This window comes from Erpetoichthys calabaricus, chromosome 13 (assembly GCF_900747795.2).
Source record: "Erpetoichthys calabaricus chromosome 13, fErpCal1.3, whole genome shotgun sequence".
NCBI classification, from domain to species: domain Eukaryota; kingdom Metazoa; phylum Chordata; class Cladistia; order Polypteriformes; family Polypteridae; genus Erpetoichthys; species Erpetoichthys calabaricus.
In genome coordinates this window covers 1,634,988-1,653,609 of record NC_041406.2, presented here as the reverse complement: position 1 = coordinate 1,653,609, position 18,622 = coordinate 1,634,988, and the positions used below count along the sequence as shown (strand labels likewise).

General features: G+C 42.6%; 1 protein-coding gene across 1 annotated transcript in view; it reads right to left on the bottom strand.

Moving 5' to 3' along the window:
• The window catches only part of sacm1lb (SAC1 like phosphatidylinositide phosphatase b), a 68,727-nt gene that overhangs the window by 32,235 nt on the left and 17,870 nt on the right, over positions 1 to 18,622 (bottom strand). Inside the window, 4 exon segments of the mRNA XM_028817872.2 lie at positions 780 to 813; positions 4,588 to 4,647; positions 7,386 to 7,535; positions 9,151 to 9,278. Coding sequence (XP_028673705.2) covers positions 780 to 813; positions 4,588 to 4,647; positions 7,386 to 7,535; positions 9,151 to 9,278 — 372 coding nt within the window.

Sequence of the window (18,622 nt, the reverse complement as noted above, 5' to 3'; positions counted from 1 at the left end):
GCAGGAGGAGGAGTATAGGAACCTCATCAAGGACTTTGTTAAATGGTGCGACTCAAAGCACCTACACCTGAACTCCAGCAAACCAAGGAGCTGGTGGTGGATTTTAGGAGGACCAGGCCCCTCATGGACCCCAGGATTATCAGAGGCGACTGTGTGCAGAGGGTGCAGATCTATAAATATCTGGGAGTGATGATAAATTTGCACAGAGCATCAGTATTGGCAGTCCAGTCCAGAGAGGACAAAGCCGACTATACTTCCTTAGAAGGCTGGCGTCCTTCAACATCTGCAATAAGATGCTGCAGATGTTCTACCAGACGGTCGTGGCGAGCGCCCTCTTCTATGTGGTGGTGTGCTGGGGAGACAGCATAAAGAAGAGGGACGCCTCACGCCTGGACAAACTGGTGAGGAAGTCAGGCTCTATTGTAGGCATGGAGCTGGACAGTTTGACATCTGTGGCAGAGCGACGGGCGCTGAGCAGTCTCCTGTCAATCATGGAGAATCCACTGCATCCACTGAACAGGATCATCTCCAGACAGAGGAGCAGCTTCAGCGACAGACTGCTGTCACCGTCCTGCTCCACTGACAGACTGAGGAGATCGTTCCTCCACCACACTATGCGACTCTTCAATTCCACCCGGGAGGGTAAACATTAACATTATACAAAGTATACTGACATCCATTAGCTATGAGGTGATTAGCTGAACTATGACTTGTGTTTAAATCAGACATGATGACAGACTGTTTCACCATCAAACACTCCCGCTCTTTGTAAAGGATACAGCCATGAACAACTGGAAACACAAACTTGTGGAGCTGTTGAAAGAGAGAAAAGCATAAAATGGGAGAGGAAAACCACTAACATGATCACAGCCACAGGATCATCAACAGTTACAATTATTTGAAAGTGGAAGGAAACAAATACAGTGGGTTTGCACAGAAACATTCTGGTGTTTACCTGAAAAAGAACTCTGTTCGTGACACCATTAAAAAGTTGGAGCTCTGGCTAGTAAATGAAAACACATTGTGACACATCAGGAGAAAACTGCTACGGTTCAAGTCGGGGCCTTCATTACTGAACAACAGCCTGAGAGATGTGAAAGGTGCTATATAGAATAAACAATTAAGGAAAATATGTGAAAGGCACTACACAAAAGACTAGACAGGCAGGAAAGGTTTTGTATAACAGACAGTTTTAGAAAAAGAGCGACAGTCACAAGGGGTCACGCTGAGCTTCCTAGTGATGGGCACTTCGATTCACTTTACTCATCCAGTTCCTGAGAATTACTCATTTAAGGGAATCAATTCTGTGAATACATTTAGGGTGTGGTGTATTTGAAAAGTCTGGGGTTTGGTGGAGCGTGGGGGTCCCCACTGATCACCTCAAAAATAATTAAATAATTTGTATATTGTTTTGATATATACAGTATGTATGAATGTGTGTACTGTATATAAATAATATTACTGTTTACTATTTTATATACATTACATATATTAGCTGTCCCCCACGGTTCTGCCTGCGTAGTTGTGAAACAGGACAAACTTTAAAAATCAATAAAAAAAATGTAATAATTTATATTGATGGCTTTTGTATCCGGGGGCCTCTTGATATACAATATTTTTGAATTTGCTATTGGAGTGAGAATGTAACTGTGATCTCTTTGCCAAAAACGTAAAAAGTTATTTCTGGCCAAGCAGAAGGTAGATACACTCAAATCTGAAACATCGCCACTGTATCTGATCGTGTTCATCTCTGAAGGCACAGCGTCCCGCGTGTGGGGATAAAAGCACGTGGCCATGATATCTCTGACAATCAGCAGCTACCCTCTAAAACACACGCAGCTCTGATCTCTCTCTCAAAAACGTCAAACGTTACTCTTTAACAATTTGTAGATGATAATGTCTGCTGAACGAACAAACAAACAGGTATCGCTAGCTAAGCGTAGGCGAGGTGCGCTCCAACATGTGGCGAGAGGTAGAGTGACTTGAACGAAGGCTGGCGCATGAGTGAGGAGGGCCCTGCCTGGCTCCGTACTCTTGAGGTCCCGTTTTCCCCTCCCTTCGGCCCGCAGCCTGTCTCTCTTGGATTTGCTCAAATAAATCAGTACCACCAGCGAACTGTGATACTTAGCGCGATGACAGAAGTCGCAAAATCAACTAGAATGTTCAAGCAAATTATAGAAAAAAACACGATCTAAATCCGTTAAGTAGTTCTCTTGTGAAAAGCATACAGACATTGGATTTTATATATAAAGATTTAACATTGTCCTGTTTCTGTATGGAAAGCAAAACAACACATTTAAGATGCATAATTAAAATAAGACATTTCATTACAGAATCTCAAGTGAATGAGAATCAAGCTGCTGGTGATGATTCGGATGGGAATCAAATGAAGGTCAATCATACGCTATTGACTAATTCATAAATCAAATGAGTTGAGAAAATTACAATATGCAGGCTGTTACAATAAACTCATTTTATTTTTATTTTTCCATTTGCAGAAACACAGTGATTTCATATACACTACTGGCAAAATGTTTAAGAATGCCTCAGTTTTTCCACTTTTTCTTCAAATTTATTTAGCTGAAATACAATGAATGACCTAAAATGGTGAAAAGGTAAGAAGTAAACTCCCCAAGGTTTAAACAAAGTTTAGGGTTAGGAAAAAAGAAATAAAAGGATATTTCGGAATATTACAAATAGGCCTTCTTCAGGGAACAGCTAATATTTTACAACCTACAGATGTTCTGCAGCAATTCAAGTAAATGAAGCCTTGAAAGTTGAAGCAAACAATTTGCACAGGTGTCCCAACTTCTGTCGATTACTTAAAAACCTCTCTGTCTGTCTTAAAGCAGAGTTGGAGCAGACAGTGTTACTACAGTACACCCTCTAAAGTACCACTTGGACAATATTCCAGTGATAATGGCAAGAAAATGGTAATTAATGAATAAAATGAGACACGGCATCACTATCCTTAGAAGTGTAGGCCCTTCATTTAGAGAAACTGCAAAAGAAAATCAAAGTGTGAGTGAGTCCAGTGGTGTCCTACAAAATCCAAAGGCAATTAGAAAGCGAAAGAAACTCTGATAGGAGGAAATCTGGCAGAGCCAAAGTCACCAGCCAATCAGATTTCTGAGTTTCTGAGGGTCACCACCTTGTGTGATTACAGGGGTCTCACAGCACAACAGCTTAACAGTGTGGGTTGGAAAAAGCGAGTGTCAGTTTGTCCCGTCTGCAGTAGTCCACAGACGCTATTTCAAAACCCCTATTTTGTCCTTTGAGTGGCTTTCTTACTGCCACTCACTCTGTCAAACCTGCAGCACAAATGTACTAAAAGGTATTAAGAAATGTATGAAATAATGTGATGCATTGCTTAACTTAATCGTATGGTTTATATCAAACCTATTTAAAGTCCACTCCGCCTGCACATGTATTTTGGTCAACTGCAGACGTTACAATTTTCCAATCAAACAAAACACTGCCCCCTGCTGGTTCTCAATTCTCTTCCTTTACAACTTCATGCAAATCTTCCCTAACCCGTTCTCTCTGATGCGGTCTTCCTTCATTGTTGTGTCCTGGCAGTGCAAGGAGACGAATCACATTTAGCCCTGATTTACACTTACGCTCTAGCTATGCAGAGACGTGTGCTAAAATATGTGCATTTGTCATGTGCCCCCCACCCAAAAGGTTTATGAATTGTCAAATGCTAATTCTGCAACCTTCTTTCTATCACCTGGGTGTTTAAATAAAGTTCTCTGGTGCATCGTTTCTGAACCTTTCTGGTGTCTTGACCAACTTATCCAGTGCAACATCTTTGTAACCCACCATAGTAATTTGAGTGCATTTGTCAAAGATAGGAGGGTTGGGGTTTGGAGGGGATACCCCCTTGGTGAATTAACCACAATGGCCAGAGTTGTCCTCATTAGTGAATTGAGAGTGATTGTTACAGCCAGGCCGGCAGGGGGAGGGGGTCTCCCCACTTACAACACACTACGACCCACTGCCACAATAAACAATAGAAACTTACAGACCCACCCGCAGCAGCCTGCAAGCCAGTGCAGACATTTTGCAAAGCCATGTGATGGGTGCTGTGGTAGTTCTGGTAGTGTGATGCCAACTTTGCCAATTATGATGGCAATTATGGTGACTGCCATCCAAAAGATGCATCAGAGATTGAGACGATACTGGGTACTTTTGCCCCCTGAGTGATTGTGTGTTTGGCTTCATCTGTAAAAGGACAGGAAAAGCAAGAGATGGGTTTCCTGTATGTATGGAAAATACGCAGGATCTCACATTTTTGAAAAAGACACTGCAGTCCTCAACAATAACGTAAGTGGAGAAAATAAAATAGAATTGGGTTCATTGGTGTGCTGCTGATCGCCTGCATTATGCATACGTGCAGAAATAACACTGGCAAACTCAGAAGTGCAGCTAAGAACTGACCGCCACTCATTTGCATCATAAAATAAAGGAAAACATATGGAATTTACTTTGGTGAAGCTCATACAGACACATCACCAATATAAATGAACAACATAAGGGCAACAATAAAACCTAAAATGAGAAAAAAGCCATTTACAAAAAGTTTACCTCTGGCTGGGCTGAAAACTCCCGTAATAAGTGTCCATTCCAAACAAACCGCTGATCTGCCTATAAAAAAAAAAAAAAAAAAAAAAGTTAAAACATATTATGATATCATCCTTACGGTTATGTCAGTCACAGCTTAAAAGCACATACTGTCAAATATAAAAATAAATACGGTGTAGCCGTTTGAAGTTTTCAGGGTTCATGGAGGACATTCACTTAATGCACTCTTCATTTCCTGCAAATAGGCAGTGTGACCTGGAGGTTGCGGCTGTGGACTACAACTCTCATGGTTTCCAGTTCAAATCCCACCACTGACGTCCCGTGTGACCCTTAGCAAGTTCATTCGGCCTCCAGTTCACAATGTGCTCTCACACACACCATGGGATAATGTCAACGGAAACAAAGGGGGAAGACTGTTGAAGTGACACCAGCACTAACCTCTGTTCCGTCTCCTGCACAATGAGCTCTGATGTCACTTCCGGAGAATCGACATTAGCCCCACCCCTTTCACCTGCTGCACTATTTAAAACGTTGCTGACTGGAAATCAGCATTCACTTTAGAATCAGCTACCCCTCTAGACGGCACCTAAGTTCTGTGCCTGAAAAGCCATTGTCAGCATTTTGGTGTATTTTTGCATTTCCTGTTTTGTTTACTCAACAGGATGTTAAACGGGGCTTCCAACGTGACCCCAACCTTTTATCGTCTGTTGCTACCTTTATTGTTACGGTACTTGGAACTAATCATGAATGGTGGATCACATTACAGATGCTTAAAAACACCTTACCCAGAGTCCCTGTTTTAGGCATGAATGGAACTCTTCAAGAACTAATTTCATCCATCTACTATTCAGAATTACTCCAGCTGGTTGAGGGGTGCCGCGAGTGCAGGTCACTTTCACATACTGGCCTTGCTGTTGTGAATTGTAAACTTTGCTAATTTTTGCTTTACGTCCTCCCCTAGCATAACCTATCGTCTACGGGGGAGGAGCAAAAGCTTTAGATTCGTCAAAAATTTTGATCTCTGATTTTCTACGGGTCTCGACATTTTAGGATCCCCCGATACTGAAAAGACCGGTATCTCGAAGATGGGTGTGCGTCTTTCTTGGTCTAGAGCTAAAACGGCTGGACGGAAAAATGCCAAACTCGAAACTTAAGCCTGCTATGAGATGACGAAGTGCTGATTAGTTTTGGCGCCAAATCGTGCAAGAGAAAGAGGCGCTAAAGAGGAGCCGTCAAATACCGGAATTCTGCAATTAATTCTGAATTCTTCTCATCAGTTGCTATCATAATGACCTATTTTATGATCAGAAAGATCAGCATCAGTGTTCTAAATAATTACTGAAATATTAGAGAATCATTCGGGTATCTTGGTTTTTAGGGCGCTAAGCCTACTGACGCTCATGTCTGAATTTTTTTTTACTGGCGTCTGTAATTTTTGCAGTGCAGTCTGTCATCAATTCTGTTTTTGAAATTGAGGATTCTGAAAATGTGATTATTTTTGCTATGTTAGTACTGTTACAATGTTTATAAAATGATTACTTTTTTTATGAAGTTTTGTTATGGGCACCACCATTTTGAGCAGAGTTAGTTAAGAACATGTTTGGTGATCGCCAGTGATGTTATCGAAGTGATGATATATAAGTAGGTGGCACAAAGCACTCGTCACCCTAATATTCAGATCTTTCTGTATTATTAGTGTGTTTTTATGGTTATTGACTGACGGTAACAAACTAGCAACTCTGCTTCTCACAATGAGTTTGGTTTACGCACCGCCTCTGGATAAAAACGTGGAGTTAACGTTTCATCTTCTGACCTGTATTCTATTTGCCCTTGTGGTCTGCTGTTTCTCTATTGGCAGTACGCTTGGCACATTAACTGTGCAACCACACATAGGGTACCATTTTGACAAAGGCACAGAAGTGAATAACAAAATAAAATACATTTTTGGATGGCAAAAATAAACAGCAGGCACAAATTCAAAATGGGGCAACACCCATGAAGGCACAGAGGCCACTAGTGATGTGTATTTTATTATTATGCAAAGTTTCTTATTTCAGTGACAGGTATCAATATTTGGAAATGTTGTGTTGGACTGTAAACCATTAAGAGGCCAGTTTAATCCCCACTAGTGTGAGACCTTAGGGAATGACAAGGGTCTTGATGTTTAAATATGAAAACAACTATACTGTGCACTTTTAAATCATCTTAATTGCAATAATCCAACACTTTGACGTTTAGTTTTAATAACAATCCAAGATGACTGTAAACTCTTCTTATGCCCCAAACAGCAAAAGAATTTTGCAATTTCTGCAAATGTTGCATTCTTCCCTTTAAACTTAGCTTCTGCTGTTGGCCATTTCCTGCACTTTGATTTAATTGTCCTTAACTTTGTGACAGTTGTCATATGGAGCTCCGGGTCATTGTCTGTTTGTGTCTTTTAATGTTTCTGTTAAACAAGAGAAACTATAAGCTCTGAAGGAAGCTCGTGTCTCAAGGGACAACTGGAGATGGAAGGAGGAAGAACTGTGCAGGAAAGAAAGGGTTAAAGAGAGATGGGGGACAAGAAACTAAAAAAAAAGATTAACAGGAAATCCACCTACAGGACGCCAACAGGTTCATAAAAGAAACTATAATCAGTTAAAGTGAAGTTACTGAGGCTCACGGTAAGTAAACACACTAATGTTTGCATTTTTCCTCTTTTTATTAGCCTTATTGTCAGATACGGTCAAAGGAAAAAGAGCCATTTCATCACCAGTCGTTAAAAGTAAACCTTTACTGTTTGATCTTTTGAAACTGCTTACCCTCTCAAGCAGGCTCATCTCCTGAAACTCAGGGCTTGTGTTCGACAGCCTTTGTAAAGTGTGAGTCAGGTCGTAGTTCGTGCAAAAGTAAAAACCATCCGTATTCAGCACATGGCTTATCATGCCAAGGAAAGTCTTGTTATCTTGCATCTGAAAGAAAGAAAGAAAGAATCCATAAACTTGGGCTGACTGAAATATTCCGAGGCGTCATGATAGCTCAGCACATCAGTACATTCTGCTACTGTGGAGGACTAGGATTACCATAAAACGTCTGTAACATAACACTTAGAATATCATATCAGGAATTTTAAATAAAACTCACAATGCATTAAAATTGTAACTGCTGTTTTTCAGACACTTTTTTTTTTACACAATGTAATATCAAATATTATCAAAAAAAGCTCTGAAACCAAATATAAAGCAGCATGGATATGAAGGTCAATGTCTATTTATTTATTTATAGAGCACATTTAAAACAACATCAGTAATGCTGTAGCCAAAGAGCATTACAATAAAATATACAACACACATAAATAAAATAAAATGCAATAAAAACACAAAAAAACAGCAGTAAATTGAAGCAAAGCAAATGACTAAGAAGAAGGAAGCATCAGTATCAGCGAAGGTCACGCCTTCAGCGTCGTTTTAAACAGTTCAATTGAAGGCGACTCCTTAATATAATTGGGTAAGGAATTCCAACATGAGGTGCAGCAGCAGCAAAAGCCCTGTCCCCCTTAGTTTTACACTTAGTAAGAGGGACAACTAGAGAACACGGACTGGCAGATCTAAGGCCTCTGGACAGCTAGTGGATAAAACAAAATTCCTGCTTTAATTTTATGACTCGATTTTTGATTACAATTATTGAATTTTGGTTTTTGAGATATTAGGGGGTTCTGCCCCCTGCTCGCTTTCCTTGCCAACCCCCTGGTTGGGCGCTACACGCTAGCCACTTCGCGGATATGCCGCTCGGGTGTGGGGAAGCAGATGTCCAATTTAAACAGATAAATGAAACAACTCTGATGCAGTTGAAGTGCAGACTTTCAGCTTTAATTCAGTGGGCTGAACAAAACGATTGCATAAAAATGGGAGGCAACTAAAGCATTTTTTGAACACAAATCTTGAACAACAGAGAAAACTAACACTGCAATAGTTCATGCTATAGCGCTACCAATCGCTGGCTAAAAACACTTTTTTTTTTTTTTAATGAGTTTTAAGCACAGGGAAAAAAATGAACATTTGAAAAAATTTGTAATTTAATAAACCACCAAGAAAAGTAACATTGCAACAATGCACGCTACGGACCCATCGCTGTAAACAGAAGTGAAAACAAAATCAAGCCCAGTGCATTCTTTAACTGCCTTCCTACCTTATGCGTCCAGCTCTCTCTCTCGCGCTGCCTGTGTGTGTGTGTGTGTGTGTGTGTGTGTGTGTGTGTGTGTGCGTGTGTGTGTGTGTGTCGCACTCTCTCGCGCTCTCTCTCTCTCACTCGCTGCACAGGAAATTCACAGGGAGAGAATGAACATTTACAAACCGAAAGGGAAACTGACTTGTTCGTATACCGAGTGTGTGGTCATGAACCGAGGCAAAAGTTTGGCGAACTTTTTGGCCGTAAACCGATTTGTACGTGTACCGAGACGTTCGTGAACCGAGGTTCCAATGTATATATATAACAATGAACAATACTGTTGAATGATTACCACTAAAGACGTTACAAGTTTGTGTTATCCAATATTATTTGAGATTTATAGAAGAACACAACACATGCCTGGTTATCTGTCAGATGCAACACCGTCTTTTTATAGGAGATGATGTCAAATTCTGTCGCTTTCCAAACTGCATGGCCAAAGAGATCTCCAGTCTTTTTCTTTTTGGTAATCACAATGAGGTACATACCTGATAGTAAAAACAAATAAGAAGAAAGATAAAAGTGATTGATACTATTGTGCTAAAATAACACATCAAATATCCAAGTAGTCAAAATAAAATAAAACATTCTGGAGTAAATGCTACTGTCAGGATAATAAACTAGGAAATTCTGTGTAATAGATGTGTGTAGAACATTAGAACACTCGAGACGAGAACAGGCCATTCAACCCAACAAAGCTCGTCAGTCCTATCCACTTATTTCTTCCAAACAAACATCAAGTCGAGTTTTGAAAGTCCCTAAAGTCTTACTGTCCACCACACTACTTGGCAGTTTATTCCAAGTGTCTATCATTCTTTGAGTAAAGAAAAACTTCCTAATATTTGTGCGAAGTTTACCTTTAACAAGTTTCCAGCTGTGTCCTCGTGTTCTTGATGAACTCACAAATCACAAACAAACCAAAAGAAAAATGATTTATAAAATATAATTCCTCATGAAAGTTGCTAAACTGTCCCATAACCTAAATACCCCACTATGTCTCCTAAAATTAAGATGATGAACAGTGACACCAATTAAGGCTTGAGGGCCACACTTGGAGCGGTCCGCTGCCACTCAGATTCACACCGTGAAGGGGACGGTGATTTATTTCTTTTTTTGCTGGGGATTCCATTAACAAGCCCAGCCTTGGTCGGACCCGCACTTACTCACAGACAGAGACACAAATCCACTAAATCAAATAAATGAATGAATGATATATTACATGGAAATCAAATATAAACAACAAACAAATCAGACAACCCTCCCCTTTCCCTGCGGCGATAACAAATACAATGCACGCCAATAAACACCTACAACAATGTCCAGGAGTCAGCCCCATGTAATGGATGCAAATGAAGCTAAGGGGTTGGCAGATCCTGCTAACTGTTGAGGTGAATATCAAGTTTGTCCTCCCGCTTCCGAACCGCTTCATGTTGAGATGCACAGAAGCGCTCCCTCTGACAAAGACGATGCAGACGGGCATGAGACAAAACTTAAATCCAATACAACAGTAATGGCAGCACACAAATGGCAACAGTGATGAAACAAACAAACAATGGTGCTCCTTCTCTGTTTACATGGCTCTCTTTTAAAGTTTCCGCCAGCCCTTCTTGTCCCCAGCAGCAATCTGCGCCCGTTGCAGACGTCAAATGAGGGCAATACCCTTTGGGGCAGCTGGGAAATGAAGTTCATCAAGTTGTAGTACTGCTACACACTTCAACCGCATAATAGAACATTAAGGTCCGTGTACGTGTCTGCTGTCCTTGAGAGAAGGATGATTGGTCAGTTTGGCTTCGGTGGCGCAATCAAAGAGTTAATATGAGTATTAGACACACAAGGTGGAGAACTGGCACAGGAGACACGGGTGCGAGAGTCGCCTTCAAAGACGAGAAATATAAAAGTGGACCTGAGGCATGAAAAGCACCTCGAAAATAATAACAGAGTCTGAGAAGCAGGCTTTACGGGAACGTGCTTGAGAGAGGATAAGAGATTTTAAGACACAGAGGAAGGTGCTGAAGGCACACATTGGGCAAGAGGTAGGAAACGTGTTTGTTTTTTCGGTTACTTTTTTGTCACACATCAGCACCTAGGGGCCACCTTCCAGGCTCTGAGAAGGTAATCGAAACCTCCTTGGGCTGAGAGGGGGCTCTGACACTATACACCACAGTTCTGAGACAACCTGCCAGGATGGCTCCTAGGCCCACCTACAATGCCAGGAGAAGGCTCCACCCCTTCCACCCAGAACACCATAAAAATGGGCGATCTCCAGGAGGCGGCCGGAATGTCAATGGAGACAGAGCTCCTGCTGAAAATAGATATCCTGGGCTATTAAAGCCACATTGACCTGAGTGCATTTTGATTCTCTGATTAAATGCCAACATTTTGTTGCCATCCCCGGTCTGTTCACCAGTCACGTTGTCATCAACAGGCAGTGTAGCTAGTCCATCAGAAAGCAGTTACTAACTACCTAAATATTACTTTAACATATTAATAATAATAAATCATGATTACTGTTGCTTTCATTGTTTTATATCACCTTAATATTTTTTGTAACATGTATATATGAAACATATATAAATATATGAAAAAGTTTGGGAACCCCTCTTAATTCTTTGGATTTTTGTTCCTCATTGGTTGAGCTTTCAAAGTAGCAACTTCCTTTTAATATCTGACATGCCTTATGGAGACAGCAGTATTTCAGCAGTGACATTAAGTTTATTGGATGAACAGAAAATATGCAATATCATAACAAAATTAGACAGGTGCATAAATGTGGGCACCTCAACAGAGATATGACATCAATACTTAGTTGAGCCTCCTTTTGCTAATCTAACAGCCTCTAGACGCTGTCCTCCTATAGCCTCTGATGAGTGTCTGATTCTAGATGGAGGTCTTGTTCACCATTCTTCATACAAAATCTCTCCAGTTCAGTTCAATCTGATGGACAGCCTGCTTCAAATCATCCCATAGATTTTCGATGATATTCAAGTCAGGGGACTGTGACGGCCATTCCAGAACATTGTACTTCTCCCTCTGCATGAATGCCTTTGTAGATTTCCAACTGTGTTTTGGGTCATTGTCTTGTTGGAATATCCAACCCCTGCGTAACTTCAACTTTGGGACTGATGCTTGAACATTATCCTGAAGAATTTGTTGATATCGTTCCTCCTCCAAACAATGCGACTCTTCAATTCCACCCAGGGGGGTAAACGTTAACATTATAAAAAGTTATTGTCTGTTTTTACCAGCATTATTATCAATCTTTAATTTAATATTGTTTTTTGTATCAGTTTGCTGCTGCTGGAGAATGTGAATTTCCCCTTGGGATTAATAAAGTATCTATCTATCGGGTTGAATTGATCTGACCCTCGACTTTAACAAGGGCCCCAGTCCCTGAACTAGCCACACAGCCCCACAGCATGCTGGGACCTCCACCAAATTTGTCAGTAGGTAGCAGGTGTTTTTCTTGGAATGCAAAGCGCTTTTTATTATGACCAAATAACTCCATTTGTGTCTCATCAGTCCAAAGCACTTTGTTCCAAAATGAATCTGGCTTGTCTAAATGAGCATTGGCATACAACAAGCGACTCTGTTTGTGGCGTGAGTGCAGAAAGGGCTTCTTTCTCATCACCCTGCCATACAGATGTTCTTTGTGCAAATTGCGCTGAATTGTAGAACAATGTCCAGATACACCATCTGTAGCAAGATGTTCTTGCAGGTCTTTGGAGGTGATCTGTGGGTTGTCTGTAATCATTCTCACAATCCTGGTCATACGCCGCTCCTGGATTTTTCTTGGCCTGCCAGACCTGCTGGGTTTAACAGCAACTGTGCCTGTGGCCTTCCATTTCCTGATTCCATTCCTTACAGTTGAAACTGACAGTTTAAACCTCTGAGATAGCTTTTTGTAGCCTTCCCATAAACCATCAGACTGAACAATCTTTGTTTTCAGATCTTTGGAGAGTTGCTTTGAGGATCCCATGCTGTCACTCTTCAGAGGAGAGTCAAAGGGAAGGAAGCACAACTTGCAATTGACCACCTTAAATCCCTTTATATCTCCTGATTGGACACACCTGTCTATGAAGTTCAAGGCTTAATGAGCTCATCACACCAGCCAATCAGAATTGAGCAGTGGCAGGCATTCAAATCAGCACAATGACAAGGGGACCCACATTTGTGCACAGCCAGTTTTTCACATTTGATTTCATTTCAAAGAACTAAATACTGCGTCACTAAAAATCTTTGTTCAGAAAACACCGCAGTACTCCTAGGAAATGAAAGACAGACCACTGATATCTTTTTTGTTGAGAGTCAATTATCATGCAGGCTGAGAGGGGGGTCCCAAACTTTTTCATATGACTGTGTGTGTATATATATATATATAGATATATATTTATATATAAGTCAATGTATGTGTGTGTGTGTGTGTGTATGTATGTATGTCCCAACCATTACTTCCGAACGGCTGGAGCGATTTTCCTGAAACTTGGTACACGTTTCTCATTGTTCGACTAAAAATACTGTAGGGTGAAATCTACCCTAACCCACCCCTTCTTCTGGGTAGGGTGGGGCCTGATCTTGTATGCATGTTATCATTCAGTTGACACTTGGAATGACCACCAGAGGGTGAACTGGAGGTGACTCCCAGCGCTCTTTATGTTTGAGCACCACTGCCCGGGCACCTGTTGCTTTTCAAATTAAGTAGAGTTGGCCAGTTCCGAGTGTCAACAAGATAATAACATCCATACAAGACCGCAAGACAAGCACATTAGTGAGTCTTCATTGTTTGTTAATTTATTTTTAAAGTTGTTTTTTTTTTTAATTATATTTTTCTCAGGGGCGGCACGGTTGCGCAGTGGTAGCGCTGCTGCCTCGCAGTTAGGAGACCCGGGTTCGCTTCCCGGGTCCTCCCTGCGTGGAGTTTGCATGTTCTCCCCGTGTCTGCGTGGGTTTCCTCCGGGCGCTCCAGTTTCCTCCCACAGTCCAAAGACATGCAGGTTAGGTGGATTGGCGATTCTAAATTGTCCTGTGTGTGCTTGGTGTGTGAGTGTGTTTGTGTGTGTCCTGCGGTGGGTTGGCACCCTGCCCAGGATTGTTTCCTGTGTTGGCTGGGATTGGCTCCAGCAGACCCCCGTGACCCTGTGTTCGGATTCAGCAGGTTGGAAAATGGATGGATGGATGGATATTTTTCTCAAACAATTTAAAAAAAAAAAACAACAAAAAAACCCAATATTTTCCTCCTGGGCAACGCTGGGTATTTCAGCTAGTTGCTTATGACGGACACTTAAACTAACATATTAGCAGAATGTGACGGTCTGGCTTGCTGCCTCTTTTGAGTTATTTTTGGTTTGGCCCCTCCTACTGTGCCTTGTATTCTGGTTCAGGCCTTACCCACAATGCACAGAAGTACCCAAAGAAGTACAGCTATTGGAATTTTACCATTCTGGACAGCTGCCTAAAGTGAATTTTCCATCAGCCGCAGCTTTCACTGTTGCTTCACTAATGGCTGCATGCAATTCCCTCCACTGGTGTGAAAACAACAGGTGGGCAGCGGGCAGGACAGACCTGCGCCTGATAATAACCAGGTACAGCGGCTACATTCTTGGCAAGGATGAACAGCAGTGCCATTATCTCAAAATCTGTGCAGTCACACTTCACACATCAATCCTTAAAAAAACAATCAAACGTCTGAAGAATAAGAAACAAAAATGAGCTAAGCACAAACTCGCCCTTAGCAAGTGAAGATGCTGTAGCATTTCACGCGACTGGCCCTGCAATTTGCTTCAATTATTTATGCACAAGCTAAATTAGGAAATTCCTAATAATTATAAGAGATCCTGACCTAATAAACGGCTGGGTCAGTTTTCCTGGAATTCTTAACTCGGCTTTGTTCGCACATGCAGTGTAGCAGTAAATTCCTCAGATAGCCTGGAAGTGTGAAAGGGGCTTTTGTTTGTTCGTAATGCTGTAGATCTGCTGGTGAGTACTAGGGGGGCTCAACTCCCTGGCAAACGGTGATGTAATTGCATCAATTGTTTAGTTGTTTCAGTGCGGCTTAGCAAACCATTAGGAATAAACAGATCAAAACAGTGTGGGCCTGGACTACAGTACATACCAGATAAGATGGAGGTGCTGTTAAGTTTGACAGTCCCGTGGCAATAAAATGACAGTGTGGTGAAGAGTGCCAGCAAACTGTTTCACTAAATCCTCACCTTGGCAGAAGAGACAGAAGCAGAATAGAATCCACATCCACCCAGCGCTGTGTAGGAGCAGAAGCAATTACAAGAGCAGAGATAACAACCACACTGTCTCCATAACGGTCTAGCAACGGATTCAAAACCAAAACCACTGAAGCAAGGAAGTGCGACATGAAGCAGATCTGACACCTTCAGGTTTCTCATGTTCCTGAAAGCACAGCAAAGTCTCCCTTCCAGCTTGTCTGATGTGTGTGTGTAAAGATATCCAGCTTGTAATGAGCAAAGACTGTGTGTGGATGGTATGACTATAAAGCCACCGGACTCGACTTGATTATTTACGAAGGCCCAGCAGTGCAGTGCTTAACAACCCCGAGATTTGGGTTCCATTCTCAGGTCAGGCACTGCCTGTGCAGAGTCTGAGCATCACTTCCATGTTTGCCCAAGTTCACCCACATCTATAAGCGTATTCAGCTATGCACTGGTCAGGTTTAAAAGCGAGCGGCCTGACTAGAGCTCTGTACTCCCACTGGACCACACTCAAGGTTTTGCAGTAAGGGGCTAAATGTAAGAGTCGGGAGCAGATGCAGGCTCTTAACACTTTACTCATCATGTGGACAGGAGCCAGCAGCGAGAGTGTAGATCAACCGCTGAAAGCACTGCTACTTGACAGGTACATCAAGGACGTCGTATCAGTGTGCTAATCAATACTGTGCATGCTGCCAGAAAAGACTAACGTGTGTGTCTGTGATGAGACGGCTTTGAGGGGCTCAAAGATTCACGATCCACTTCAGATTCTGATTCTACGATGTTCAAAACATCGAGGAAAGTTGATTTTAGAATGGCATCTGTGGAAAATCAAAAGTGATTTTCATATCTTACATTATAAGTTTTGTCAAAAAAGTTCCTTTTTTTGTTGTGTAGAGCTCCTGGATGACTACATCCCAGCAAAGATAGAAAAATTTACAACAAACCGTTTCCAAGAAATCCACCCAAACATTGAGACCTGCACGACGACAACTTCTAATAAAAAACAAAACTGGCCAGTCTTTGTCAAACAATTCACCCCGGGGTTGCCTTCTTACTTATGGGCTCCAGTACTTATCTCCATATCCTACAAAAACAATAATAGCTGGCGTAAGAATTGTCTAATTTAATCTGCATTTTTGCAGTCTGCTCCGTTTCGTCATGGGACCGGGCCTACTGATTTGCAAAATGTTGGCAGGAGCAGTTTTTGAGAGGCATAGTTTATTGAAATATCCACGAATGCGCACACATAAAGGCACGTGCAAGTGCACACACACACACACACACACACACACAAAGACATTTCTAAGTGCAGACAGCTGACATCTTGTTTGCAAATGCTGGATGATGAGGAGACAGAAACAAACACACAAACAGATCTGTGAAGGTCGGCATGCAGAGGCGTTAGGCCTCCTCCTCTCTACCAGTCTGTCTGTCTATGCAGCTTCTTTACTTTATTTGACTTAATATGTTTAGTTTCATATTAAATATCATTCTATATTAATTTGGGTACTGTGGCGGATGGCTGGCTGGACAACCCGTCCAGGACGCCCAGAAAGGAGAAAGTTGGGGGAAAGCTGCTACACAGGGACACTGTCTCCCCCAAGATGTCAGATGGCAATGTCCCTGCAGCATAGCAGTACCCCCAGGATCCTGCAGTACACCATGGGATTTGGAGTTTGGCTTCTCAGCCCTGCTGAATGTCGTGGGTGCCACCAGGAGACGCTGCAGGGGGACTTGGAGACTAGTATCTTTTCTATAGCCTGGAAGTACTATCGAGTCACAGGGACAGAAGTTCCGAAGTACTCCCGGGCTGACAGAAAACTCAACTTCTCTAGGTCAAGGACCATATAAGGGACTGTTGGAGACCCAGCAAGGGAGCCGGAGTTGGGAGGTAGAGGACAGAGCTTGCTGGGAGGAGTGAAGGAGAGATTTGTGTATTGGTTATAGTTATAATTATTGTATTGCCTGTTTATGGTGGCAGAGGTGCTTCAGGGCACTATAAGAAGAAGAAAAAATATTAACCCTTTGCAGTCGTATTTAATTTTCAACGTCACGCTACATTAGTCGTAATTAATTATTGAAAAAACGCCAATAATTACAGCAGTTATTTTTTTCAAGCACGTAGGAATAACACAGGCCACTTTTCTCGACCAGGCGACTGTGCAAATCGGTCAGAAACTTGCAGGGCCACCAGCGGTGGCCTGACGACCTATAGCGCACTTTTTACAAGGCCAGTTTTCTGGCCTAACGACCGCAAAGGGTTAAATATCTTCTTGGTGATTTTACCCTGTGTGCAGTGTGTCTATCTGTTGGGTTGATTGTATATTACTGTACAGAACACTTGAGTGATTTCCTGTGGCATCACTAAAGTACAATTTACATAGAAGTACTGTATGGATATAGCGAGTTGGATAATGGATGGATGGATATTGTATTGTTTTCTGCTGGAAAAGGGTGGAATGCTCTCTCCGGGTTGGGAACACATTACTGCCTCAAGTGGAGGAGTTCAAGTATCTCGGGGTCTTGTTCACGAGTGAGGGAAGAATGGAGCGGGTGATCGACAGACGGATCGGTGCGACATCTGCAGTAATGTGGGCTCTGCAACGGTCCGTCGTGGTGAAGAGAGAGCTGAGCCAAAAGGTGAGGCTGTCAATTTACCAGTCGATCTACGTTCCTACCCTCAACTATGGCCACAAGCTTTGGGTAGTGAGCGAAAGAGCAAGATCGCGGATACAAGCGGCCGAAATGAGTTTTCTCTGTAGGGTGGCTGGACTTTCCCTTAGAGATAGGGTGAGGAGCTCAGTTATCCGGGAGAGACTCGGAGTAGAGTCGCTGCTCCTCTGCATCAAGAGGAGTCAGCTGAGGTGGTTCGGGCATCAGGTCAGGATGCCCCCTAGATGCCTCCCTAGGGGGGGTGTTCTGGGAATGTCCCACTGGGAGAAGGCCATGGGGCAGACCCAGGACATGCTGGAGGGATTATATCTCCCGGCTAGCCTGGGAACACCTCGGGGTCCCCCCAGAGGAGCTGGAGGAGATGGCCAGGGAGAGGGAGGTCTGGGCTTCCTTGCTTAGGCTGCTGCACCCGTGACCTGACTTGGACGATGGATGGATATTGTATGGACCCCTCAACCCCTCTCTTCTTGTAGATTCTGCAGTATTTAAATCCACTTAGGTCATGTGCCTTTTGGAGGGGAAAATGGGAATGCGATCAGCAGTGGGAGAGGAGAGAACTTGCCAGGAGCAGGATGGAACACTCGGTACGTTAAACAAGCAGATGCATTTTGGGATTTCAGTTCGTTATAAGAAACTTTGTCATGAGAGGGAGACTTAACACGGAGGAACATGGATATGTTTTGTAACAACCCATGGGATGGGCTGTTTTGGAGGGTGTCCTGGAGATCATGTCATCTGACATCTCTTTCTTGGCTGCCTAACAATGCTGCTGCTTGGCATGGTCACTAGGAGCTCCATACACTCCCATCTGCCTCGTTTACCTCCTTCACATTCACACCTCACTTGGGCTCAGAGGCTATGTCATCGGCCTCACTGCCACCAACTCTATGAGGCAATCCAAGCCAGGATCCTTACGGTGACCCGCCAGTGGCCGCGCACCC